Below are 27806 nucleotides of genomic sequence, written 5' to 3' on the forward strand. Positions count from 1 at the left end.
CAACAGGGAGTCAAAACACATGGGGAGGAGTACTCCCACCCCAGCGGTGCAGGCCCCCCTCCCTGAGAGAAGGGCACGGATCTGCTCTAGAAGGTCCTTCCTGTCCCTTGGATTCAATGCAGATGGACCCCAGCACCTTCTCCACCACCCTCCTCCGGGGCTGGCAGGGCTAAGAGCAGCCTCCTCCCCTCAAAGAGACACAAAGCTCCAGCACTGAGAGGAGCGGACTGTGGGTGCAGGGTTCCTGGCGCTGCGAAGGCGCAGGGAGAAAGGTTGGTGACCAGAGCTGGTCCCCACGACGCCCCTGCAGACCCCCAGCCTGCAGCTGCGGGCAGGACTAGGATCTCGTCCCACCGCGAGCCCGGACGCGGAGGTCGCTCACATTAACGCACCCAGTGGAAAAGTGGAGATCCATCTTAAGAACAGTTAGAGCAATGGGGACCTGAGGGGTGTCGCTGTGGGGAGTTTGGAGCCTAGTTAGTGACGGTTCTTATTCTTAAGGGATGGAGATCCTCTGCCACGAGGGCAAAACGTGCGAAGCGCTCCGTCAAAGGGACTTTTCCTGTTCCCCACGCGAGATGGCACCTGGATGTGGGGCGAGCGAGTCAGGCCCCCGCCCCAGCTCGGCGATCCGGTTGTGCGCCCTCGGGTGGTTCAGGGTGGCGCCCGAGGCAGTCTGGCGGGTCCCTCGGGGCGCGCAGGGCTGGCTCGGACGGGACGGGACGGGGAGGGACGGGGCGGGGCAGGCGGCGGCCCGGGCTCCTCCCTCCTGGGTTCCGGGCGCTTCTGCACTTAAGCTGGGCGCGGGGTACTGGGTTGCTGGGCTCCGAGAGCAAGAGAGCGGTCAGCGCGGAGCCAGAGCCAGAGCCGCGCGTCCTGTCCACAAGCCGACACCAGCACGCCGGCATGGCCCCTACAGCGTCATCGGGCGGCAGCACCCTGCCCAGCGGCTTCGCGGTTTTCACCACCTTCCCCGACTTGCTCTTTATTTTGGAGTTTGTGAGTGGCTGGGCCGGAGCCTGGGAGGGCGTGGGATGGGCTGAGCCGTGCACTATCGCGGGTCTCTGCGCAGGGTTCCGGACCAGATTCACAGGTTGCGTGGGTCCTGGGAGCATCGGGATAGCCGGGCCGGGGTGAAGCAAATCTCCCCGACTCCAGTCGTTTGGCCCCTCCCAGACCAAGGACAATGATAGAAACAGTCTCCACAATTTAGGTGGAAAAACCAGATTCGCGAATGGGTCAGACGTTGGGCGCCGGCTAGGGTCCATCCATCGCGCGCTGGTTCCAAAGCTGCGCTCTGACCCGCTTCCCATGGGCGCAGAGGAAGCCCTTATGCGAGAGCGACGTCCTTGTAGGGGTGCCCAGCTTTGTTCAGGGTTAGGATTTCGTTTACAAAAATCAGCAAAAGAAGCCTGAGCATCACCAACCGAGGCGTGGGGATTGGGTTGGTGAGGGAGGAGCGGAATCCGGGTTATTCTCTTCTGGCCTTTGAAGGTTTCTGGGGAGAGAACTTATTCGTGACAACTTTGACCTGGAAATAATAAAACAGGCCACTGTTTGCTCCGCCACAGTCATTCTGCCCTGTGTGTGGAGTCGGGGGAGGGGAGAGGGCTGGCAAAATTGGTCCCATGTAGCGGCTGACCTTGAGCAGTCTGAAGGCCTCCTGACATTGGTCTGTCCTTGGGCTGGAGCCCCACAGCTCCGCTGGTGGCTGTAGGAAAGCGTTTCCTAGCCTAGGCTCCTGGTAAAGTGCTCACTATGTCCTTAGGCTTCAGACTACCCTCAGGCTAAACTCCCCAGGGCCCAGGGGCTGCTGTGTGTGTTATGTGGGTGCTGAGTGATGCAGCCATGGGGACTCCATTCCCAGCACCCCTGAAGGAGAAGAGTTGGTTAGAAAAGAGGATGTTCAAAACTGTTTAAAAACAGGACCCCAGCTTCTTCTTGCCTGATTGGAGTCAGGAGGGTGTGACCAGCACAGGGAGCAGGTTCTGTCATCCATGGAGGGTTTGGATAAAGGGCTAAGGGGACTCAGGTCTCCTGGTGGCCCCGTATCACTGCATTTGTGAGGGTTGAGTTGAGCTCACACCTGTGTGTATCCAGAGTGACGTCAAGTCCTGGGGCCAGCCAGGGTCAAGAAAGTGACATCTAGAAGAAACCCTGGACAACACTGCACCCGGCCCCACCATTTATAGATATGGACACCCAGACCCAGAGTGGGGAGGGGCTTGCACCACTGGCACATCCTTTCCCCAAGTGGCTCCTCTGGGTGCGTCTATTCAGCACTTGGCCTGTGCTTGCCCGAGGCTGGACATCTGAAGATGAGCGCACAGTGCCCAGGACCTGGGATGAGTGGTGGTGGTTCCTTCAGAGGCCACTGTGTTTACAAAAGCAGATTCATGACCAAAGAGATGGTGGCTGACAGTGAGGCGTGATGGGCAGAGGGATTTTTAAGCAACAAAGAGTCCTCCTAGTGTCTCTTCTGTTGCCCTAATGAGGGGCTTCCTCTGCTTTTGCAGCTGTTTGGGGAGCACTGTGACAAGAATCATGAGAGGCTGTCAGCTGGGCTCCATGCAGAGGACTCTGGGGCACCTCCTTCTCTTGCCTTCACAAGAGCTGGCTCAGGCGGCAGCAGGAGATGGCGGGTGGGGGGGACCTGGCTTCACAGAAGGGAGGGCCTCCCAGTGCCCACTGCCTCCTCTTGGTGTCCCAGCCTAGAGGAAGGAGTGCCCCTGGCGGAGGGACAGCCTAGCCAGGCAGGGTGGTCTGTGGGAGAATAGAGAGGAGGAAACCCCCCCCCGCCCCCACCCTACTAAGTGAAAGGAGAGAGCCGGGAGGTAGGAAATTTCCTGGGTTAGTGGAAACTTACACCTCCAGGGGCAGTTTTGTGACCTGCAATAGTACGGTCTTCTAGAAGAAATAATTCTCCCTTGCCCAGACCACTTCCCTCTCAGCCATCTCTCAAGTTGTTTTTTCTCCTCCACCTCAGCCCCTGCTCCCCAGATGCCGACCACCACCCCCACTTCCCGAGAGATGCTGGATGCCTCAGCTATCACCTCCAATCTCTTTCCTCCTCTCTAGATTGGGGGTGGCTCCCAGGGAGCAGGGAGAACAGGAAGAAAGCAGACACCAGTCCTTTAAGTTTCCTCTGCACACTTTGTACATTTGAAGCTGGATGTGCTTTGCTGTGTGAAAGAGCAGAGAATGAAAGGGCCCAAGGAGGTGCTGGCTGCCCTGGGAGAGTTTTTTTAAGTGTGGACCATTACAACACAACAACAAAAAGATAAAGAAGCCAGTTAGAAAATGGGCAAAGAACTTGAACAGACATTTCTCCAAAGAAGATATAGGAATGGCCAATAAGCACATGAAAAGATACTCAACATCTTTAGTGATTAGGAAAATGAGATCAAAACCACAGTGGTGTACCATTTCACATGAAATTAGGATGACTATTATCAAAAAAACTGGAGAATAGCAAGTGTGGGCCAGGATGTGGAGCAATTGGAGCCCTCACACATTGCTGGTGGGAATGTGAAATGGTTCATCCGCTGTGGAAATCAGTTTGGTGGTTTCTCAAAAAAATTACCCTATGACCCAGCAATTCCACACCTAGGTTTATAAGCAGAAGAATTGGAAGCAGGGACCTGAATAGGTAGATGGATATGTGTGTTCATAGCAGCTCTATTCACAGGAACCAGCAGATGGAAGCAGTCAGAATGTCCCATCAGTGGATGAATGGACAAACTGTGACGTATTCACACAGTGGAATATTATTCAGCCATAAAAAGGGAGGAAGCACTGAGACATTCCACACAGTTGGAAACACTACGCTGAGTAAAAGGAGACAGATGCAAAAAGTCACATATTGTATGATTGCGTTCATGTAAAATACCCAGAATGGGCAAATCCACAGAGACAGAGCACAAACTGGTGGTTTGCCAGGGGCTGAGAGGAGGGGAATGGGGAGCAATTGCGTAATGGGTGTGGGGTTTCCTTTTGGGGGATGAAAATGTTTGGGGTTAGATAGAGGTGGTGATTGCACAACATGGTGAATGTATTAAATTCCATTCAATTGGGCAATTTAAAATGGTTAGTTTGATGTTATACGAACTTCACTTCAATTTTTAAGAAAACAAAAATTAAGAAATATTTCAAATATTACCAAAAAGTATGTATAATACTTTAATAGACACCCTTGTAATTATCACTCAGCTTTGTCAGATCTTAATATTTTGCCGTATTTCCTTTTAGTATGAAGCAAATAAGCTTTTCAGGAGGCTTCTAAGCCCTGGATGTGCCTCTGTCTTACTCCCCTCCCTCCATCCTCAGGAGCCCAGGGCTGGACGTGGTGGTCCTGACGCCCAGGCAGGGTCAGCCCTTCCCTGCACCCTGACTGCCTATGAGCTCCATGGGTGCTGTTTTCTGTGTTTTCACACTTCATGGAAATAGTGTCGTCCTGTCATGTCCTTCTGCAGCGAGCTTTCCATGCAACGGTGTTGAGGTTTATATACATTGATGCTATTTGTCCATTCTTCTGATGATGGACATTTTGGCCATTTCCAGTGGTGGCTTTTTGCTGTTGCAGACGGCATTGCTAAAGAACATTCTTGCATTGGCCTCTGTGGTTACATGTTGGGAATTTCTTGGGGGACACACAGAGGATTGGACTCGCTGGGTCATAGGGAACACACATCTTCATCTTCCCAGAGTTACCACATTGCTGTCCAAAAGGGTTATTCCAATTCACACAGCCGCGGAGCGGAGTCACTGGGAAGCTTATGAAGTTTAATTGAGCTCAGGACCCGCACTTGCTCAGGCCCCTTCCAAGATTCAGACTCATTTTTTATTCTTTTATAAAGAAGGTCCCCAAATTGTATAAGCTTCAGGCTAACCCTGGACCTTCCCGACTCCCACCAGCAGCAGATGAAAGTCCCCGTTGTCCCTCATCCTGGCCACACTTGGTAGCATCAGACTTTGTAATTTTCTCTTAGTCCAATGGGTGTGAAATGCTTGATTAGTTTTTAAATCTGTCATCCAGGCGAGTTGATTACTCACAGTTCCCATTTCCATGCCTGAGCTCCCAATAGCCTGGGAGGGGCAGGTGTGAAACCCTTGGCCTCCAGGACCAACAGGGCGGGGCTCCCCTCCCCTCCCAAGGCAGGGACACTGCCCACCAGAGCAGGAAGGGCGATGGCTCAGGGTGGGACCTGGCAACCTTACCCTGCTCAGCACCCCAGCCCAGAGCTCCTGCCCTCTGAAAGCTCAGGGTCCTCATGGGAGGTGAAAGGCAGCCCAACCAGGGGGTGTGACCCTGGCTCTCTGAGCCCCCAAGCCCACAGGCCACGCTGCTGTTGTAGGCAGTGGGGTCCCAGTGCACCCCACACAGGCCCCAGTGGAACTTCCAGGGTCTCCCCTCCCCAACAGCTGCACCCAGGGCTCTGCCTGTCCCTGTTCCCTGTCCCCAACCAAAGGGGACATGCCTTTTGGAACCACAGTCTCTGTTTCTTCCTCCTCCTCCTCCCTTCTAAGCCAGGGGCGTCCTGACCCTGGGCCCCCATTCACAGCACAGGATGTTAACCTAGGACGCTGTTTGTCTTAGCTCAGGCCAGGGTCCAAGAGGAAACTTCTCTCACAAAGTACCAGGATGTACCCCCCCAGCCCCCACTTTCAGAATTTGGGAAGGAAAAGCACCCCCTGCCCCCACTTTCAGAATCTGGGAAGGAAATGCCTGGAAAGGGGTTGTGAAGTCATTAACCCGGCTCCCTCCCCTGAGCCTGTGTGCAGTGCAGCCCCTGAAAGAAAGGCTGGAATGGAGAGAACTTTTCTGTGGACAGAGCCTGCTGGAGTGCCACCCCCTCTCCAGGGCGGACCCCCTCCTTGCATGTGTCCCCAGGAGCTTAGGGACTCAGAGGGGTAGGGTCACCTGGTGGGAGGCAGCGCTTGTAGGGTGCACTTTTTGGGGTGGGGTGGGGTGGGGGAGCCACCTGGAGTCGGTTTGCAGTTTCCATTCTTACAGTGAACTGGACACAGTAGTTACTAACATGAGCCTGTTTCTGTGACCCAAGGTGACTGGGGACTTTTTGTTATTTGAGAGTGACCGAACAGGTCCTCAGACCTGCCCTACATTTTCACCTGTCTGGGATCCTCGGACCCCAGAACCAGGATCGGGCAGTGGGGTGGCGGGCATGGTGACAGAGCAGCTTTCCAGGGCATGGTCCATATTCCGGCTCCACTGAGAAGGCCCTATGAGGACTCCTGGGCTGAGAGATGCAGAAGCAGAAACCTGACTTTCCAGAGCTGGGAGGAAATTGAGGCTCCGAGAGGGGCGGCAGCTGCCCAGGTGCCCGGGTCTCCAGGGTGGGACTTCTTCATTGACAGCAGGTCACGTCCAGGTTCCTGCATTCACTCAGACACCAGGGATGAACTGCCCACAGCAGGAGGGATCATGAATAGGGGACCCCGCCCACCTGGGAGCCCTGGGCAAGGCCTGTCCCCTGCTCTCCCCACAGGGAGTGAAGGGACAGCTCAGAGCCACTGGGGAGCTCGCACCCTCAGTCCTGCTTGTCACATACACACCCTGGAGGTTCTGAGCCACTAGGGCCTGGGCGGGCCCAGGAATCTGCATTTGATAAGCACTGCCCAGCCCCCATGGATCTGGCGAGGTTTGGAGTGGGCATCAGTAGGCTAGGCCACCCCCTTGACGTTGTTATGGGGGAGAGGACAGTGGGGACAGTTCTCAGTGAGAGGCTGAGGCAGGAAGCCAGGGTCCTGAGGGTCTCCAGGGTTCAGGGCAGGCACCCTCTCTGTGCTGCCCCAGCCAGGGACCCTCATACAGTCCCCAGAGAGTGGGGGTGGCCCTGCTGGCCAGTGCAGGACAGTGGGTGAGGCTGGCCTTCCCTGGCTGTGCCCACTGACCCCTGGCCCTGTGTCACCTTCTTGTGCTGTGGGCCCCTCTCTGTGGCTGTTTAGAAGGGGTGAGGACACTGCCCGGGTTTCTCCTTCCCTCTCTAAAGGGGGGAATTACAGGCAAAGGTCTCCCAGGCGTTAGTTCTGGGAGTTGAGAAGTGACTTTTCTGGTTTTTCCAGAACGAGAGGCCTGGTTTGATTAGCAGCCAATGACTCTGAGCTGTTCTCTGGAAACTGCTAAGTGTGATGGTGGGCTCAGCTCTGGGAGGCTCATGTGTGTGTCGTCATAACCAAGCTCCACTGAGAAAGATTGCTCTTAACTTTTCCATAAGTCACTCCTCGACCTGACCTGACGCAGGTCGGGTAATCTCTCTGTCCCAGCACTTTCAGGAGAGAGCAGGAGGGTCCCAGATGCCATGGCAGGGAGAGCTCAGGCTCGGGTCAGGCAGGGACAAAGGCTGACTGTTGCACCCACAGGCCCACAGAGAGTGGGAGAGTGCATTGGGCTGCTGGCCGAGGCTGGGTCTGCAGCCTTAGGAATGGATGGCTTTGCTCTGGGCTCAGGCACATCCTCTGAGGGAGGGGTTGGGGTGGCGGACTGGGTCCCCTGGGGCCTGCCTTGAGGTGGGAGGAGGCCAGCCAGTCTAGACTGGATGGGGGCTGGGGACTGACTCCCGATGGATCCAGAGCTGAGCCCTGGCTCCCACTCCTGACACAAGCCCGTCCAGGCTCCTTCTGGCCTCTCAACTCTCAGTCCCTGGAAATAGTGTTTTGGACCAAAGGCCACTGTAGGGGAGGAAGACATTTCCTCTATCCAAAGTGGGTTCATCTGGCCAGAGAACGAATTAAATTCACATGAGACAGAATAGCAAGAGAAAATTAAACAAAGCTTTATGAGGAACCATGGCCCGGGGCCTTTCTTCCTGAAGGAAGAAAGAGCACCGAAGAAGTGGGGTGCACATATACCCCCAAACAGGGTGTTTCACATGTGATTGAAATGTCCCTCCCACAATACTCACGATTGCCCTGTCGGCACAGCACTTGATGGACACAGCAGGTAGTGGGTCTGCTATCTCGGTGGGCGTAGCAGGAGGCAAGTCTATTGTCTGGAGCTGGGCGGTCACAGGTGAGCGCAGCAATCAGTTCCTAGCCTAAGGAAAGATGCTTAATCCTTAAGGAAATGCCAACATTGGGAGGGGAAGGGAAGTCAGTTACAGGAGGTTACCAGACAAGAACAATAAACAAATGCAGATTTAAGTCCTTGCCTTCCCCATTGATTAAGAGTTTCTAGAGACAAGGTCATCTCCTTTCTTCTTCCTGGTGCAGAGAGGGAGGCACCTTTACAGATAGAGATTTAGTTCTACTTTTTAGTTGCTTTCCTGTCTGCAAAGAAACCAGCCTCAAATAGTCCTCATGCCAAAGAGACATATCTTGGGGTGGCCATTCCAGTCCCCACACCAGCAAGAGCAGGCCCTATGAGATGGCCCAGCAGGTGTCCTCCTCGGGTGCTGATGGACGAGGACAGTGGGTGGCCCCCTCGTCCCTGGAGCACTGATGCCATGGGGAAGTGTGGCCAACTCCTCACAGGTTGCAGACTGTCCCGGGAGCAGGAGCAGCTCCCTGGGTTCTCTGAGTCCTGGGCCCTGACTTGCCTTCTGCATTCTGGTGGAAGGTTTGGTTCCTGGTTGGCTCCTGCTGGGCCCCAGCAGCATAATGACTTCCTAGGGGAATGGACTGGCCTTGATTCTCTGCTCCAGGCTCTCTAGCACTCCCAGCTCATTAATAGCTGCTGTTCTCTCCACACTGGGTCAGAACCACCCCTGTGTTGAGTCACTTCAAGGTACCAAGGCCCTGGGGCATGAGAAAATATGCAGGAACTGGAGGAAAGGCCTGTCATCTGCCATCACACCTTGATCTGCACAGGCAGTGGGAAGAGGAAGGCCCAGGGCCACCCAGCCCCTCTCAGCTGACCTGGAATTGTACTGGAGAGCCCTCTCCTGTTAGAAGGCAGTTGGGCTGGAGGGGAGGCCACATTCCGACCCTGGTAATAGGGGCGGGGGTGGGGGTGACAAAGGTCAGGTTGATGGACCTGGGGATGACGACCTCAGGCCTGTGTCTGCAGAAGAGGGAGTGATGTCCTTCAGGGTTTGCATCTTTTGCTTGTTTTTGGTCTTAAACACACACCTTGGTGTTCTTTCCGCTGAAGGGACAGAGCCTGTTAGCCAGTGGAGGGTGGGGGAGGGGAGGCTGCCTCCCATGGCCTCCTCCTTTGGGTTCTCTGCTCCTCTACACCCAGGGAGGCTGAGTGCAGAACGAAGGCTGCCGGGCGGTCTCCTCTCCCTCCGTGTTGCTGTTCTCATGGCCATTTCCAAAGCCGGCCCTACACATGGGAGGTTTCATGGTGAACTGCCCGTGGGTGGCCTTGAGTGACTGCCACACACAGGGCTGTCCTGACCTGGCTCCACAACCAGCCTGTCAGAGCTGGCCCTCAGCAGCTGTGGGAGTGTGAGTGGGCCACTGCGCCTCAGTTTCTGCATCAATGAAATGGGGTTATAATAGCACCCACCTCAAGGATTGCTGTGAGGACTAAGGGAGTGTAATGTACGCAAAGCTCTTCAAACCACGTGGTGCCCGCAGCTCCTGCTCGATAACTATTTGGTGCAATTATCATTAATTTACTAATAAGTCAAACAGCTGCTCCCATCAACTGGCTGATCTGCGCTCAAAGGGGGCAACTGTAGGAGGGGCCATGAGGCCGATCCCACACCACCTTTGACCTTCGATGCCCTTCCAGGGCAGGGTGCGCGAGGCACGGGGAGAGAGAGATTAGGGGGTGGTTTGGGCTGTGGAGGCACACGTGACTTGTCCCTGGGGTCCAAAAGTACTGCATAGACACCACCCTCTGTAGGGCTTTCCAGTGGCTCCTGTGCTCGGAGCTGCCCCTGGTCAGCCTGATGGGATGGCCAAAGGGAAGAGGGGGCTGTGGCAGTCCTGTCCTGCCTTCTGCCTTGGGGGTGGGGACTTCCTGAGCCTCTCTCTGCACTGCCCTGCCAGCCTGGTGACAGGGCTGGTAGGGGGAAAGCTTTGAATTCTGAGAGCCAAGCAAATTGCTGCATCTGCCCAAAGGTGAAGGAATCAGTTACCAGTGGGCCCGGAGCAAACCTTTAAAACTGATTTATCATCAGGGTCAGTGCATCACCGTCTGGGAGGGCGTTGGTTCAGGGAGGTGGCAGCTTCTGGCTCAAAATTTTCCCCACCTCCCCTAGCTCCATCCTGCTCTGTAGGTACTTGGTGATAAGCTGGGGACAGTTGGATTTAAGGGTCTTGTAGGAAGGAACCACCCAGCTTTTACATCTTAGGAGTCTTTCTAGAACCATCCCCTAAGCTGCCTTGGGAGGGATGGTGACAGGATAGGTCCCCTGGAAGGAGGGAGCATGCTGATGAAGGGTCTGGGAGGGCAGAGCAACTGGAGCAGGTAAACTGAGTCAGGGGGCCTCAACACCACTGCTTGTTTTCACTTTGGGAGTAGCCACAGAGCTCAGATTCCCAATAATTGGCAGAGTGGGAGGGTGTCCCCACACAGGAGTCTTCTGCCTCCCTCCAGACATGTCCCCTGGTGTCAGAATGGGGGTCCTGTGCAGATTTCTGGGCCCCGTGTCCTGGTCAGAGGAGCTGAGCTGTGTTCACCCTCGCTGGGGCCCCGGCAGTGTCACCAGGATCTGACTCTGCCCTTGCTCGACCCAGAGCTGCTCCAGAGGGTCTGGTGGCGGGACTGGAAGAGAGAGGACAGGAAGGGAGAGACGGGCTCCACTTATTCATGTGTCTTTGAATAAAGTCTGTCTCCCTGGATGGATCTGCCCTCAGTGCTGACCGTGGTCGTGGTCACTCTCGGCTTCTGTTAAATGCATGAATGAATGAGTGGGTGAGCAAGTGAGCAAGTGAAGGAAGCCCCTCCGTGGACTTGCTGAGCTGAGCTCCTCCATACGAGGGGCGGAGGGGCTCATACAGAACTAGGGGTCTGGAAGAAGCCCCTCCATGTTTGCCTCCTGCTCTCCCTGCCTCTCAGGTCCCGGCTGCCCTCAGCCCCATTGTCTGGGGTCTGGGAGGCTCCAGTGTGTCAGGGACTTGGTCTGTCTCCTCTGACCTCCTCTCCGTGCTTCTCCTGCCCCCTGGGCTCATGTCCTCTTGACTTCACCTTGATGCCATTGCCCTTCCCTGCAGGAGCTCATCCTAAACCAGCCTCCACACACACTCACACACACACACAGGACGTGCCCTCTAACTCACAGAAAGACTCACTTTTGAGTCAGCAACACTTGGACCTGGGACTGTGATCCTCTCCTTGGGCACACGGTCACTGTGCTGGTCAGTCCCCTCCACAGCACCCCTCCGGGCATTGTGTGGTCCCTGACTGCTGACAGAGCTTGGTGGGGACAAACACTTCCAGCAGCAGAATCAGGGCCGCTGAACCTGTGGCCTCGGGAGAGCACCCAGCAGCTGGGACGAGCCTCATCCAGTGTGGCCAGCTTTTCTGTTCCTTCCTGGAGGATGACTTTTGCCCACCTGACCTAAGTGACAAGATGGCTGAGTATTGGGTGCACAGTCTAAGTTCTGTGGCCAGTCCTTTTCTTCTCGAGTCCAAGGCACAAACTCCTGTCACACGCACCTTCAGGGCGCACCCCGTGCCCTCGGAGCTGGTGGGAGTTCTGACGCTGGGCTCCGAGGGGCCGCAGGAGCAGACGTGTGTGTGGGAAGCGCTCTGTGGTTCACGTCTTGACTGGTTATTGGAAGAGGGTCTGCTTGTGGAGACCCTGACACAGTAAGATGGAGCCCCCGAGAAAATTCCAGAGAATTTGAGCAATTCCTCTGCACTGACCTCAGGTGTCCACGTCCTGCAACAAGAACACTGGACGGTTGTGCACGTGGAGCTCCTTCAGCCCCGCACAAGCAGGGGGACGCCACACGGATCTCAAGAACGTGCTGGGGGATCCCTTCCCCTTTATGACGGAGGCTCACTGTTTGCAGGAGGACTTGCTCATTTTTTTTTTTTAAAGATTTTATTTTTTCCTTTTTCTCCCCAAAGCCCCCCGGTACATAGTTGTATATTCTTCGTTGTGGGTCCTTCTAGTTGTGGCATGTGGGATGCTGCCTCAGCGTGGTTTGATGAGCAGTGCCATGTCCGCGCCCAGGATTCGAACCAACGAAACACTGGGCCGCCTGCAGTGGAGCGCACGAACTTAACCACTCGGCCACAGGGCCAGCCCCGACTTGCTCATATTTTTATGTTCTTTCTGTCTTTCCGCTGAGGCACACACATTTTCCTCCACTTCTGGTTTCCTGGAGATCACAGGTTTTTCTCTTTGATGCTGTTGAAGTTACCTTTAAATCCTGGGTTGCACCTGGGTGAGGAGGGGGTCCCTGTGCATGGTGAGATCCTAGCCCTCCTGAGATGTCACGTGGTTACAGGGGAGGCTCTGCCTCATCACGTGACAGCTGTGACAGCGAGCACTTCGAGTGCTCCCCATGTGCCAGGCACTCGGGCCCAACCCCATGAGGTGGGCACTGCTGTTATCACTGTTTTTCAGAGAGGGAACAGAGAGGTTAAGTAACTCCTCCAGGGACAACAGGCCACCCCGCTAGTAAGTGACAGAGCTGATACAAACTCGGTAACTCTGGCTCTAAAGTCTACACCCTTAACCACCTTTGCCTGCCTCCTGTGGATTAATTCAGAAAGAAACAGAGAGAACCTTCTATAAGTTTACATGAGAGCTCCCCCCATGACTATCTACTGAGGAGATTTTTTTCACAAAAGTCATTTGATCGGGTAGACCTCGGATGTAAGCTCTATTAAGCTTTGGGGAATTTTTTGTCTCATTTTGTACAGTCTCCTTGGTTCTTAGAGAACCTCAGCTCTGCTCAGCATCCTAAACTGGACTGAATTAAAGACGGGTGGTTTCCAGTCCTGAAACACCAGGGTAGGTGGGGCCTCAGATCACCAGGTCAACCTCATTCACAGACGCTGAGGCCGGGTCCCAGCGTCTAGAGGACACCCAGGGACGACCTAGTCTCATGTTCAAGGCAAGACAGGGACTGGAAACTTAAGGAGAGGACAGGAGAGGCAAGGTGAGGAGACGAGAGGAGAGGAGAGGGAACTTTGCCCATGTCCAGGCGGGAACTGCAGAGCATCTGGGCTGCCGTTGCTGAGCCGGGCAGGGTGTGCAGACAGCAAGCGCTGCTTCTTCTGTCTGACGGGGTCACCAGAGCATCGTCCACAGGCTCGTGTGGTGTAGACACATCCCCAGGCCTTTGACAAAGAGCCCGGTGTCTGTTCCTTGCCCTGTAACTCTGCTTCTCTGCGGTCTAGTCAGACCCTGGGCCCCAGACCTGGGCATTGGTGTTTTTCCAGGTGTGTCAGTGATTCTAGTGTAGACTGAGGGCTGAGAACCACAGAGCCGCGCCCCCATTTTCCAGGTTGGGGACCTGGCCCAGAGAGAGAGCTCCACCCAGGTGACTGTTGGCCCCCGACTTAGAGACCTTCGTCTGAGAGCACACCAGCCAGTTGCACCTTCTCTGGTGTGGAGGACGGTGACCCATGGGCAGGCAGGGGTGGGGGGAAATCTAGCCTCTACTGTAGACAGAAATGAAGGGAAACTGAGCCCCTGTCACCACTTGTGTGCCTCATGTTTCAAGATGATCGTCTCTGAGCATTTTGCCACCTGGAAGCTAGAAGCTGCTTAGAGTTTTCTTCAGGAAGGGAAATGCTTGAACCCTCACCTACCCCTTTGCTCTTGACAAATATTTGTCCACCGGGGTCCTGAGGTCAGGATGGGGTGGGCTGTTCCCTGCCCAGGACGCCTTATCTCCTTGGGTGTGGGTGCAGCGTCTGCTCTGTTCTCTGCACACTGAGTAGGGGGAGGGTGGCAGGCGCTGGCTGTGTCCGTGATTCCCGCCGAATAGCAGCTTTGCACTGAGCGGGGCCTGGAGGCCTCCACACTGGCCCAGCGATGAGTTCTGTCTCAGGCTCATCCTCCCTCGAGCCCCATTTCCTGCCACTCCTTGTCCCCCACCTGGTGTGTGGCTTCCTGGCCTTCTGAAGCCCTCAGGGGTGCTCCAGCATCCTCTGGACTCGTGTGTACTCTTTCCTCCCCCTGGAGAGCTGCTTCGTGAACCTGTGGCCAGGTGAGCCAGTTACATCCATCTCTCCCTTCAAGACTCGATGGGGCCCTGCCCCACCCAGGCCTGGTAGGCCCACTCGGACGGGGCATCATCCTGCATTGTAACAGGCTGCCTCTGTGTCTGTCTTCACTGGGCTGTGGGCCTCCTGGGTGAGCAGTGTCCCACCCCAGTTGTTGGATGGTGCTGGGCACAGTGCCAGCAGCTTCACACTCACCTCCATGGTTTCAGCCAGTTTGCACCAGCCCACAGTGTGGGGAGACAGCTGCAAAATGCTGTTACAGACGAGGAAGCCGAGGCCCAAGAGGCCGAGTCACCTGCTCCAGCTCCTCCAGCACATGCGGGGAGAGCCCCTCTCCAGGGCTCACGTGCAGCCCCGCCCGTGCAGACGCTGCGTAGTGCAGGTGCTCTAGTGCAGGTGCTCCGGGAGCTGGCATGTGGCGGGAGGAGCGGGACCTTCACACCTGCACAGCTGTTCCAGCTGTGATCCCTTCCAGCACGCATCCGCACTGGAGCTGTCACAGCATCCGTGTCTGTGTCCAGGGCGCTGCTCCCAGACGTCCAGCTGGAATAGACCCTCTGTTCTCAGCCTCGTCTCTTTTCCTTGCTCCACCCGTCCTCTCTCAGGGGTGTTCTGCACCCACCTCAGCCCCCTCCCAGATGGTCCCCTGTGCAGGTTGCCCTGCATTTGTCCCCTGGGCACCTGCAGGGAAGGGCTGTGAGGGGTACAGGGCAGGCCCACTGCCCATCTCCTGGGAGCAAAACCCCCAGGGTTTAATCATTTCCTCTGTGTGAGGACATTCCCTTCACATGACGTGTCACTTAGAATATGTTTCTGGAACAGACGGGGCCTGGTGGCATGTGTCCTATGAGAACATCCCTGGGAACCAGAGGCTCCTCAGCTCTTCCCAGTTGGAGGCTCCAAAGAGCTGAGCCACCTTCACTCAGTGTCCCCACATGGTGGGTCAGAATGGCCGGTGGGCTGTGCTGTGATGGTGGAGATATTTCCTACGAGTCCATTCGAGAGAGAATGTCTCACCTTGAAAGATGTTATGCTAAATGAAAGAAGCTCGTCACAAAAGTCCACCTTTTATATATGATTCAACTCGTGAGAGTTCAGAATAGGGGAATCAATAGAGACTAGAAGTGGGTCAGTGGTCGCTTAGGGATGGGAGGGGTGGAGGGAGCCGTAGTGAAAGGGCACAGGGTTTCTTCGAGGGGATGAAAATGTGCTAAATTGGCTGTGGAGATGATGGCTGCACATGTCTGTGATCATCCTAAACCATGAATTGTCACTTTACATGGGTGAGCTGTGTAGTGTGTGAATTCTCTCTCGTTAAAGCTGTCTAAAAGAGAGAGAACTTCTCCCCGCCATCTTACTATGAAACTCAGTGCTACAGAGAAACCATCTAAAGAAAAAGGCAGCATGATTTTTAAGGGCCCTTTGCAAGGTGGTGCACCCAGAGGCGGGACAGGGTCCTGAGGTCCCAGGGGGCAGGGCTGGGATGGGGCACAGGCTGGACTTTGCTCCTGTGGACGGGATTCTTCCCAGAGACCCCGGGGATCTGCATAAGGGTGTGAGTGTGTATGAGCGTGTGTGTGTGTGTGAGTGTGTGTGACAGGGAGCATTCCTAGGGAGCTGGAACACAGTCTTCCTCACACTGGTGGAAGCACACACCCAAAGCAGGTGGAGAGTCGGGGTAACCTCGAAGCTTCCCTCTGCACTGGGGGCCGGAAGTTCAGCCCAGAGCTGCGGCCCCATCTCGCTGGTGCTCACTCATGACTCTGTGACGAGCACTCAGTGTGGGGACTGCGCTGCGCTCTGACTTCCGCTCACTCTTTCTGCCTTTGATTCCTGACCGAGCCACACGGGGAGGAATAGAGCTGAATGAGGTGCAGGGCACTGAGCCTGAGACCAGGGTCTGAGAGCTGCCTTCTCAGATTGTGCCACTTCCGGGTACCCCTGTGCCTTAATTTACCTCCTATGCATTTTACAGTTAATTTTTCCAGAATAACTATATCACTCCCTTAAGAATAAAAGCCATGCCCTTCTCCAGGTCACCTCTGCCTGCCCGTCCTCAGAGCTCATGCTCTGGGGGAGCTCCAGACCCCTGGCTGCGCCCTGATCCCTTCTCCTTGCCTTAGTCAGAAAACTGAGAAGAGTGACAAAGAGAACCGTTTTCTCCACGTGGCATTCAGTGTCCCTCAATGCCATGTCCACTGGCCACCGACAGGCACCATGTGCCAGCTGGGTCCCACGTGGGATTCCATCACGGAGGGCTCTCCCCTCCACGTGCAGCGCCAGCTGCTCCTCTGGGATTTGGTCTATCAGCCACTTGTTTAGGCACACCCATCTACCAGGAGGCCCTGAAGGCCAGGGAACTAACTCGGACACTGACACATGGCTGGACGGGTCTTCCCTGTGTCCCACACCCAAGAGTCAGCCCTGAGCAAGGGGGACCTCACCCCCTCCCTCACCTGGTCAGGGACAGCACCACTTTGTGACTAACCAGAGGCACCTGTCTTGTGCTGGATGCTGCCAAGGGGCAGAGCAGGGCTCCCTGAGAGCTCGTGAATGGGGACCTGACTTAGATTGGTCCTCTTTGGTTGGTCACCCGTTGACCAGGCACAGGATGCCTAGGAGAAGCGTGTCCCAGGCCCTTGCCTCTGCCCACGGGATGGACATGCCCGCTCCTCCCTCTTCTCCATGCCACACTCTCTTGCCTCCTAAATCCAAGTCCATCTCAGCCGTCAGCTCATGTGCCTGTGTCAGTGCCTGTGATGGAAAAGGCCAAGTGACCTGTTTGATCTTAAAGGCAAGTGTGGATGGGATCGACACACACGTCTCATCTTTGGCAGTCTGATCATCTGGATTGAAGTGATTTTGTTCCAATTAGCTATAAATTGTAACGTGTGTCCCACTCACTCTGTCACATGCCTTCCTTCAGGCCATCTCAGGTTCATCAGCAGAGGAAGTCTTCTGGGCAGAGATGCCCAGATCTGATTCATTAAGCCCAACTTGGTTTTGATAACTCCAGATACTTCATTGCACAGATTGTCCTACCAACTGTGATTTTCTCCCGATGCTTCTCAGCTGAGAGTCTTGGAGAACCCCTGTGAGGACAGTGGTGTCTCTTACCAAGCAGGTGGGCAGTGGGACAGGGAGATGAGGTCAAGGTGCCACTTGAGTTCACACCACAGGGGACATAGGCCTAGGAAGCAGCCCATCCTCAGCCCCCATTTCTCAGGAGGATGGTGCAAGGGTCACAGTACCTTGGAACCTCTGACTGCAAAGCCATCTCCCGCCATGTCCTAGCCCACGCCCAGCGCAGTCCTTATATTGGTGGGGATGGTAAATGACACTGAGCTGATGTCATTGGGAGGGACAAGCAGAAGGGAAGACAAGTACAGAGAGTCCCAGCTTGGGGTGAGCTTGTCCACAGGGGGAGCGGGACTGTGGCACTGAGGGGTGTTGTGACCCCCACATCTGTCCCTACGCTCCTCTTTGATTGGGGCTCACTGACCCTGCAAACATCACCTGGGGTGGAATCTGGGTGATGGTGAGGGAGTGCTGTTGTCATGCCATCCTTGGCCACCCGAGGAGACCTGGCTGACCTGGGTCCTTCCTACAGCCCAACTCCAGCCCAACTTCTGGGACTTGGAGATTTAAAGGGTGAATTCCTTTAAAAAAAAGCTAGTGACATAGCATGACTAATTTATTTTGCCAATGAAGACCAAAAGAATCTTCTGGTCACTACCATTTTATAACAGAAAGGATATTTTTATATCAAAAATACGAGGAAGGATATAATCACAGAATTAGCCCATCTAATGATAATATTGAATGGTATAAATCCTTTCTTCAGATGATGAATTACTTAACTTCCACTTTCCTCAGTTTACCCATCTGACAAATGGGTCACTATGTTGCTCGTAGGGTTGTGTGATGACTAACTGACTTAGTATTTGTAAGGTGCTAGGACAGTGTCTGGCATATAAATGTGACATAAGTGTTCATTAAATAAAAAATAAAAAAGCGTATTTAAATAGTGAATGAAGGCAAGGAAGCAGAGGATTGGGAAAGACTGAGATTGGAGATCAGGCTAGAGCCTTGGGGCTGAAAGAGTCATTCTTGGTGAGGAAAATGCCCCCCGCTGTTCTCTACCTCCTTGCTGTTTTTCTGCCCCTCGTGCCCCAGCGTGACCTCTGGTCTGGCCCTTCCTGGGCGTGGGCTCTCCTGGCCCGATGCTCACCCTGCCCCCCTTCCCTCTGCAGGTCTTTGGGGGCCTCGTGTGGATCCTGATCGCCTCGTCCCTGGTGCCCCTCCCCCTGCTCCAGGGCTGGGTGATGTTCGTGTCTGTGTTCTGCTTCGTGGGCACCACTGTCCTGCTCTTCCTGTACCTAATTGGTGCCCATGGTGGTGAGACTTCCTGGGTCTCCCTGGTGAGTCCCAGCTCTGGGTGTTTGGGTGGGGTGGGTAGGACCGTCTCCCCTGGGAGGCTGGCTTTTCCAGTGCTGGGTGAGGCTGCCCTCTAGCCATCTCCCACCCATGTTCCAAGGCTGAGCTGGCTGGGCCTCAGCTCTGAGCTGTGCACAGCAGCCCAGGGCTCCCTGCAGCCAGGAGGGCAGGAGAAGGGGACGGCAGAGGTTGACTGTCACCGTCTGCTCTGCTTGCTCCTGTGTGACTGCCTCCCATCCTGTCTCCTCTCCAGGGGCTCGTTGGCATCTCCCATCGTCCAGGAGGTCTGGTTTCCATCTCCTGGGAGCAGGGTCCTGGGGTCTGGCCTGGGCTGCCCAGTATGAGGCCACGCTTACCGCCCAGCTCCATGTCACAGGCTTCTAAACCTGGGTCACCAGAGAGGGACTTGGTGGGGGAGAGAGATGGCCTGTGGTCTCTGTTCTGCATAAAATCTTCCTTGAGGCCCACCAAGAGGGCAAAACTTACACATGGACCCTTGCCCCTTATGTCCCCTGGAAGGGGTGGGGCAATTTGGCCCGGCCTCTCATTCTCAAAAGGTCTCCTACTTACACTTGAGAAACCACCTCCAATTATAGCTCAAATTACTCAGAACCCCAGTCTAGTGCTTTTTCACTTGTAAACACACCTGGAGCCCCCTGCCTCCCCGTCTCTCCCCTGCACTGGTCACTGAGGCCACATCAGAACCAGGACTGTGACCATGTATGACATTTGTCAAGTCCAGAACCAACTTCTACCTATTCAGTCCCAAGCTGCCCCCCTCACTTGATCCTTCTCAAGGGAGAGCAGCGTCCCTTCTCCACTGAAGTCCTTCCTCTGCCCCCAAACCAGCGAGATGAAACTCAGCTGGACCAACGACCTCTGTGAGGTGGGGGTTAGAGGGTGTGGTGATGGTGAATGGGGTGGGGGGAGTCAAAGGAAGTAGCAGAAGATGACCAAGGGACCTGAGCCATGCCAGGTGGGGACAGGTGGGGTGGACAGGGCCCTGCTGGGACCACAGCTGCCCCACATACCCATGTCTGGGATCCCATCTTTCTGACGGCCCTTTCTGACCCTGCAGGATGCAGTCTACCACAGTATTACTGCCCTGCTGTACCTCAGCGCCGCTGTCCTGGAAGCTTTGGCCACCATTTTAATGCAAAATGGCTTTATATACAAATATTACCATGAAAACATCGCTGCTTCGGTGAGTCCCCCGTCAACCCGCCATGGTCACAGCTCCCACCGCCCGCTGACGGGGTCTGAGCGGAAGGCTGCCCGAGCCCTCCCCTCTGTTTTTAGTTCACCGACTTTTGAATGAAATAGACCTTCCCCTCGTCATGAAGACACAAAGTCATGGGGAAGGGAGGGACGTGCCCAAGACTCCCTTCGTCCCCTGGTCAGGGCTGTGCTGTCCAGGCATGGGCTGGCCCAGGGTCTAGTCCTGCGTGGGCTTTGTGGAGGGCAGGTGTGTAAGGATGTGACTGCTGATGCCCGGCACCGTCCGAGCTCTCCGTGAACCATCGTATTGAGCCCTCACAGCAGCCCTGGGGTGTGGGCGCTGTGTCATCCCCATTTCACAGATGGAGAACCAGGGCACCACGAGCAGGATAACATGCTCCAAGGTCCCCGGGAATGGGTGGGGCTGGTGTCAGGCCAGGTGCCCTGTCAGCACCCTCAGCAGCAGCTTGGAGCAGTGAGTCTGGCCCCTGGGTGTCCTGGCCCCCTGAGCGGTCTTCCATGGAAGCACAGTCAGGGGCGCGAGACTGAGGCCTGGGGTGAAAATCGAGTGGCGGGGGTTTCCCCAGGCCCTGGCTCTGGGCTGGGCTGTGGGGAGGCCCTTCTGGTCAGAGCACATACAGACCCCCCGCTGTGGGTGTTTGCCGTGTGATCAGGCCTTGGCTCCTCGTGACGGTGTCTCCTGCCCCACAGCTCTGAGCACCTGTGGTAGGAGGAGAGGCCGGAGGTCACGTCTCCACCAGTCCCCGTGCACGTCCCCTGTGCTCCCTGAGCCTCAGCCTGCTCCTCTGTGAAATGGGACGGTGATTCCTGGCCCTTCCCCTCGAGGACTGTGGCTATTGAACAGCTCCCTGCCGAGGCTTCACAGGAGCCCTGGGGGAACAGGGCTTGAGCCTCCTTCACCCCGTCAGCAGAACAAACACGGGTCCCGACTGTGTGTGACCGGGGGCACGGTGTGTGCAGGTCTCTGAGCTCTAAAAGGAACGTTCTCCACTGTGGGCCAGACCCACTGGTGGGGGAGGTCATGACATGGATTTCCTTTTCAATGGAATGAGTTTGAATGACAGGAATAGGAGAATGTATGGTTTCATAAACTTTTTTCCAGAGCTGTGCATGGTGGGCTTGCACACGTGTGCTAACTCACCATATCAGATGTATTTCTAGCCAAGGGTATTGTTTAAAAAATAAGAGAAAATTTCAGAAATAGCACTCCTCAGATTTCTAGAGGTCAACCTATGAATAAAGGAAATTCCGAGGTCAAATGTAATGACAGATCACAGGATGTCACCTCCAGGAGCCAAAGCTGTGCTGTCCCCACATTTTGGGGAGGACAGAGCAGAGGCTGAGAGAATCCCACAGGGTAGGCACTGTTGGTCTCTGGGAGAAGGTTCTTCAAAGCCATGTCTGCTGTCCTGTACCCTGTCCCCTGCCCTGGGGAGGCCACATGCTCCTCTTAAGCTCTCAGCGTACTTCCCAGGTCCATCAACATGGCCACCTCCTGGTCCCTGCACCCCTCCAATGTCCCACAGTGTAAGAATGTCTCCCATTTTGGCTCATCTTCCAAGATGGCTGGTTTCTAAACAGTAGCACAGCCAGGCAGCCCCTAGGATGCTCTTCCTTCCCCTGGGAGGCTGGTCATCCACCTCCTCCGTCATCCTTCAAATGACTCTGTTTCATCTCCCCCTCATATAGAGATCCTTGTACCTCCCCCCATCCCAACCCCAGAAGCCTTCTCTCCGCCAGACATCAATAAGGCTTTTGACAACAACTTCCGTAAAGTTATTGTAGACAACAGTAATGACATGTAGATGGAACGTGGCTAGTGGGTCAGCACTTGACAGAACAACCCAAATGGGGTGGATTAATGCCTTTGCCTACTGGACAGATCTCTAGCTGAGAACCACTGGGCTATACCATTTTCCAACTTCTCTTTTACTTTTTATCAAAATGCAACACACATCCAGAGAAGTGAGCAGGATGCAAGTGCACAGCTTGATGAGTTTCCATAAAGTGAACCCCTCTGTGTAACAAGCATGCAGATTAAGAAATAGAGCATCATAAACAGCTCCCAGAGACCTCCTTCCTGTCCTGCCGCCGTCACTGTGCACCCACACCAAGGATGACCACGGGCCTGATTCCTAGCTGCCTAGCTCAATTTTTCCTGATTTTCAACTTCATGTGAATGGAGTTGCACAGTGTGTCTTTTCTCTCTGGCTTCTTTCTCTCCACCTTAGGTTTGTGAGGCTCGTCCCACTGTTGGGTGGAGATGCAGACTGTTTCTTCTCATTGCTGTAGAGTATTCCGTTCATGACTATCCCAGCGTCTCTTTATCCAGTCCGCAATTGATTGTGTCCCCCTTTCTGTTAGCTGGGTTAGAGAAATTTGAGCACGCCCAGGCAGAGTCAGGAGTGCCAGAACCCGGAATCACGATTTCTCAGCAGGCAGGGGTGCTGGGCTGAAACCATCAAGGGGAATACGAGCTGGGCTGAATGTGAAGTCCCGCCTTTCTGTTCAGAATATCAGCTGTGTCCGTGCACAGGGGAAGGAGTCCTGGTCACTCAGGGTTCAACCCCAGACCCTGCCCAGCCGTCACACGGCCTCCCATGCTCTCGGGGAGGCCCGTCCGGGCAGTGGGAGGTGTCTCAAGACCTTCTCCTCACACCCCAGGCCTTGGGGAGCATCTGGTCTACCTCTTGCCCTCTGTGACTCCTAACTGGGACTTGCCTCAGGAGCTGAGCTTCTCCCCCATTTGCGGACAGACAGTATGTGCACTGAAGGATCCCTGGGGTTGGTGGGTGCCAACTGAGGGGAGCTGGAAATTTCTGCAGAAATCTGGAGGTTTCTGGATCCTAACACTGGAGGGCAATAATGGCAGCCACTTAGGGAGAGGGGTTTCTGAAAACCTCAGGATGTCCCTTCATGTCCCTGCTGTGCATGTCCCCAAGGTCCCATTTCTTGCCCCACTTGGAAAATAAGCTCTGTGTCCTGTTCCTGTGGGGACTTCTGAGGTGCCTCTGCCAAGGGTTCTCGCTGGGTCTGGAGTTGCCCGGACAGTAACCTGCTCCTGCCTGACAGGCTGAGGTGTTTTGGGGGCTGCTTATCCATGGTGACCGCTCCTTTCAGGCTGGCTGCCTCAGAGTTCCCAGATGAGATCTCTCAGATGTGTGATCAAATACTCAGCTGACTCATCGCCTCTGGCCAACGAGGGTGAAGGGTTCACCCTGTGTGGGGCGGGAGAGGGCAGGCCTGGTGACGGCTGGTGTCTCTGGGCATTTTCACGGGTCACGGACGTGTAGCTGCCCTAAGTGTCGTGCCTGGTTGGAAACGCCTGACCCCACGCCCCAGGGCACAGATCCAGGAGCAGATATTGGACTCGGGGGCAGCGGGCCTTTAGAAATAGATGGTGCCCAGTGAGCACAGCACTTCAGGGGCTTGACAGGCCATGGGTGACCGTTTGCCACCTTTCCAGGGCCTTTGTTCCCCGTGTCAAAACAGCCGACTGCGTCTTCCCAGCAGCTTTCTCAGGAGCCCCTCCTTTGCAGCATCTCACAATCCCACCTCCCTGTCCCTGTCCCTCAGTCCTGTGAGCCTGGCTCCTCGCCCGTGTCTGTGAGATTATGATCCTAGAATAACATTCTGATGGGTGTGAGGATGTCCAGGCAGCATTGAGACCTTAACCAGAGCCAGCAAACCCTGTGTTCATGTTCTCCAGCTGAGGCCGCTGGGCTCACAGCTGGTGGACCCGGCTCTTCCTGGTGTGGAGGAAGCAAGTTTCCCACAGAGAGCAGCTGGTACTCACCTGTGAGTATCATTTGAGGGGCCTCTGAGGACCCTGGTTTCCAGTTGGGTGGCACCAGCATGATAATGTGAGATGGCAGATGGCTGACCTTGCACACCATGTCCAGTGGATAGTGAGGTCACCTGGAGCTCTGTTCTGAAAGCATTCAGGGCCACATCTGTGCTCAGCAAGAAAGGATGTCTGTGTAGGTGATGGGAAGCAGTCGCAGTCCACACACTTCATGTCTGTTGTCCCAAGCACCATTTGAGCAGCTGGCCCAGTGTGGACAGCCCACGCCTTGTCCTCTCCCAATGCGTGCCCGTTAATGGTCATTTATCTTGATTTCAGGTGTTTTCATATGCAGCCACTCTGCTGTACGTGGTCCATGCGGTATTTTCTTTAATCAGATGGAAGTCTTCGTAAAGCAGCAGAAGAACTTCAGCTGAAAACCCAGACGGTGTTAACTGATCGGCCCGCCTTCCAGCACAACTTTCTAGCATGCAGAAATGCTCTCCATGGTGGAAAAAAGAAACCAAAAAAAAAAAAAAAAAAAGCAATGCTGTGTGTCTTGTGGGTGTTATGCTGACTCTCCCCTGTCCCTCCTGTCAGGGTTGGGACCTGCTGCGTTTAACCTCCAACTACTGAGGCGTCTTTCAGGGTCATCTCCTATTTGTGAAAGGGGGCGGTGGGGTGGAGTGTGGAGTCTGTGATCTGAGAGAGCAGGAAACAAAGATCCCTGCTGACCCCTGGACCGGATTTTGAGAACTCTCTGCTGGAATCTTCCACAGGCTCTTTTGAGCCCCCATCTGGTGGCGTGTTTCTAAGTCTTCATGGAGATTCTCCCTGTCATAGGGATAAAACTCACCCAACAAGTACTTGCAGATGTCCATGGGGGAAGATGATAAAGCTTTGAAATACTTTATAAAGTGCCTTTATGTTCAATACTTTTCTCAGGTGTTTTTGGTTTTGTTTTGACTCCCCAGTATCAGGACCATCTTTCCATCTTTCTTTCTGAGGAATCCTGGGCTTAGACTGAATCTCTAGAGGTGGCATCAAGTGGCAGTTCAGGTGACAGGTGTGTGTGCTCGGCCACTGCACTCAGAAAGCCCGGTACTTGGTCTCCCACCCTCCCCAACTACCAGGGGCCTCAGATGGCTTCACCTCTCTGGAAACTCGCCACTTAACAGTCTTAGGGTCTCTTCTTTTTCCTACAAGACAAAGAGGTCTGTGCTCAATTAGAAAGTCCTCAAGCCACAAGAAACCAGGTGCAGAAGTGTCCTCTCACTCTGTGAAGCTGATCAGAGATGTTCTGGGCAGTGGGCTGTGTGTTCTGTTCCAGTTAGTGATTTGGATAATAAACTGTGTTTAGAATTTCCTTGGGCCACTCCATAGGGGAGAAAGGGGACCAGACTGCAGAGTGACAGGAAGTGAGGTGACAAGTGCTGAGTGCCATGTTTCGGGGATGAGATGCCCGGGTTGAAAGGAGAGGAGATAATAGGAAGGGGGCGCTCAGTGAGGAATCCTGAGAGTCAGCTCCTGGCATGAAATGCTCCTTCATCCCTTCACTCGAAGAATCCGTGATGTCCCAGAGCTGGGGCTCCAGACCAGCAGCCTCAGAAACTGGTCAGCCCCCAGCCGTGGAGGCAGACGGGCAGGGCTGGCTGACCTCTGGCTCGGGGCCATGAGGGCAAAGCTTCCAGCCTCAGGCAGAGGTTTAACTAGTTGACATTTTCCTTCCCTTCCACCTTGGGGACCCCATGACTAAACTGAGTCTCAGTGGCATCTCCAGGATGTCCTTTGTTATCCCAGGATAATTATTCCAGAAAAGGGCCACTTTTAGTGAGTCCACTTAAAACAGAATTTAAGTAAAAACTTCATTGTAAACTAGAAGCTAAACGTTTGATTGGGGCTTTATCCTCAAAAATGAAAGTACAAATTAAGAAATGATAGGAACTTGGTCACGTGTTTCACAAAATTTGCAATCAAGTGTTGATCGAGGGAAGTCTCATTTTTTTGACCAAACTGCCTCATGGCATCGTGGTGTACCAGAACCGTGATGCTAACAGAGGTGCAATTTTTTTCATTTTCGCTTATTTTATTGACATCATACGAGCTTATGCCACTGTGTAAATTTCAGGGGTACACCATTATATTCCGACTTCTTTATAGACTGCATTGTGTTCACTACCAATAAAATAGTCTAGTTTTTATTTGTCCCCACACATATCTGCCCCTTTACCCCTTACAGGCACATTGTTGACTCTCATCCAAAAAAGGAAACCAAAGGCCAAGGACTGGTTGAATTTCCCAAGCATTTCTCAATGTTTTGAAATTTTTAACGTTCTTTCTAAAGAAAGTTTGATATGGTGTTTCTCCATTTTCTCTTTGAGTTGCAAATTGGTCTCAGGACAAAAGCTTTTTAGTCGAAGGCTTTGCAGATGATGCCCTGACATGGCTCTCTCCTTCCTCCCATCCTGAGTCACTGAAATTTTCAGTTTCATTTCAGGTTGATTTGCATCCTATTCTCCTTGGATGTTACTGGGATAGGCAGCCTCAAAAAATGTCCTCTTGGGGATGGCCCAGTGGTGGAGTGGTTAAGTTTGCACAGTCTGCTTCAGCACCCCGGGGTTCACAGGTTTGGATCCTGGGCGTGGACCAACACAGTGTTCATCAAGCCATGTTGTGGCAGTGTCCCACATATAAAATAGAGGAAGATTGGCACAGATGTTAGATCAGAGACAATCTTCCTCACACACACACACACACACACACAAACACACACACAAACACACTCTCCTGGTCTTGCTTTTCCTTCCCCCAGACCACCCTTCTCCCCCAACCTGTCCTGGTCCAGATCCCTTGCTCATGCATCTCGTAGCTCAGATCTGTCTGCATCCAGCTCCTTGGGGAGTGTTTGCAAGTTCAAGTACTGGCTGATGAGCAGGCCTCCGGCTGGGGCACTGCCCCCGGGAAGCCCAGGTGCCTGGGGAGGAAGGGGTTGGGGAAAGGGCATTTAAGGAGCCTGCTGGGCAATATCCTAAATGTATCAGACTTCAAAGAATGGGCTGAGAAGTGAACACCTACTGTGTGCTGGGACCATTGGTCCCTTGAGATTTGAGATGGTGTCTGGCCCCCAGTTTCTTGTGGCCGGCATGCCTCACCTCTCTGCCTCTGGGTCTTGGGCAGGAGGGAGCCTCTGGGGCATAGCTTTGTGGCACACCAAGGGCAAGTGGGACATTCCTTAGATGTTGCCTGCTTGGTGGCCCTGACTTGGGCCAAAGGTAAGGAAGCATCAATAACCAACCACAACAGCTCAAAAGACCCACGTCTGCACCTGCGTAACCACCTTGCCTGCCATTTTTGGAGCTCTTGCCTTGGCTCATGCACTGCATAAGACATATATCTAGAGCCTCCTGTCATCCTCCCTGTGGCCACAGGAGATGCCACTACTGTCCTTTTACAGGTGAGGAAGCAGACAGACTCAGCTGGGGAGAACTGGAGCTGGATTTAGTGCCTGTTCCCTTTGTCCCTGGGGCCCTGTGCTCACTTACTGTCTTAGGGACCCCAGACCTGTCCCCATGTGGGTCTGTCCTCCAGCCTCTCAGGAAGTGACAGTGGCAAGAGACCTTGCAGTAGACCTGATGCCAGTGGACAGAGGCCTTCAGGGGGAGATGAAGCCAGGCTGGGACAGCTCTAGACCACTGGCAGGGTCAGCAGCAGACCACGTGGCCAAATCCAGGTCCTTATTGAAAGGGGTTGGCTGGGGCTGGTCCCATAGCCGAGTGATTAAGTTCGCGGGCTCCGCTGCAGGCGGCCCAGTGTTTCGTCGGTTTGAATCCTAGGTGCGGACATGGTACCACTCATCAACCATCCTGGGGCGGCGTCCCACATGCCACAACTAGAAGGATCCACAACTAAGAATATACAACTATGTACCCGGGGGCTTTGGGGAGAAAAAGGGAAAAAACAAAATCTGTAAAGGGGCTGGCTGCTGTGAGCTGCAAAGTCACGACAATGCCAGTTCAGGCAGCTGCCGAGTTCCACTTTGCAGCTTCCACAAAGCCAAAGGCCCACCCAGACCAGCTGATGCTTTGTAAAGAAGATGAGTAACTGGGTGTTTTAAGCTCCTGGAACAAAGAGCTGAATGCCTGCATGGGCCTGAGAAAGGATCAGGAAGAAGCTGGTGTCTCTTTTGTGACCAAGAGCCAAAGCTTGCAGGACAGAACAAACCACAGTCCCCACAAATATGTGCTGAGG

General features: G+C 54.4%; 1 protein-coding gene and 1 long non-coding RNA gene across 3 annotated transcripts in view; one reads left to right on the forward strand and one right to left on the reverse strand.

The window, feature by feature from the left end:
* Positions 1 to 27806, reverse strand: part of LOC139075695 (uncharacterized) — a 318375-nt gene that overhangs the window by 258480 nt on the left and 32089 nt on the right. The window lies entirely within an intron of this gene.
* LOC103543147 (myelin and lymphocyte protein-like) lies at positions 867 to 24493 on the forward strand. 2 transcript variants are annotated; one of them, XM_070573604.1, is made up of 4 exons: positions 867 to 999; positions 18352 to 18519; positions 19614 to 19739; positions 23898 to 24493. In XM_070573604.1, the coding sequence occupies exons 1-4, from the start codon at positions 907 to 909 to the stop codon at positions 23970 to 23972; spliced, it is 462 nt and encodes a 153-aa protein (XP_070429705.1). In that variant the 5' UTR covers positions 867 to 906; the 3' UTR covers positions 23973 to 24493. The 2 variants fall into 2 exon arrangements, with proteins under 2 accessions (XP_070429705.1, XP_070429706.1); XM_070573605.1 differs by lacking the exons at positions 18352 to 18519; positions 19614 to 19739 and having other exon boundaries at positions 869 to 999.

This window comes from Equus przewalskii, chromosome 14, assembly GCF_037783145.1.
Source record: "Equus przewalskii isolate Varuska chromosome 14, EquPr2, whole genome shotgun sequence".
In the NCBI taxonomy this organism is placed as follows: domain Eukaryota; kingdom Metazoa; phylum Chordata; class Mammalia; order Perissodactyla; family Equidae; genus Equus; species Equus przewalskii.

Coding starts and splice junctions, on each gene's coding strand:
- LOC103543147 (XM_070573604.1), top strand. CDS start 907: ATGGCCCCTACAGCGTCATCGGGCGGCAGCACCCTGCCCAGCGGCTTC. Junction 1,000..18,351: donor TGCTCTTTATTTTGGAGTTT/GTGAGTGGCTGG, acceptor TTCCCTCTGCAG/GTCTTTGGGGGCCTCGTGTG. Junction 18,520..19,613: donor AGACTTCCTGGGTCTCCCTG/GTGAGTCCCAGC, acceptor CTGACCCTGCAG/GATGCAGTCTACCACAGTAT.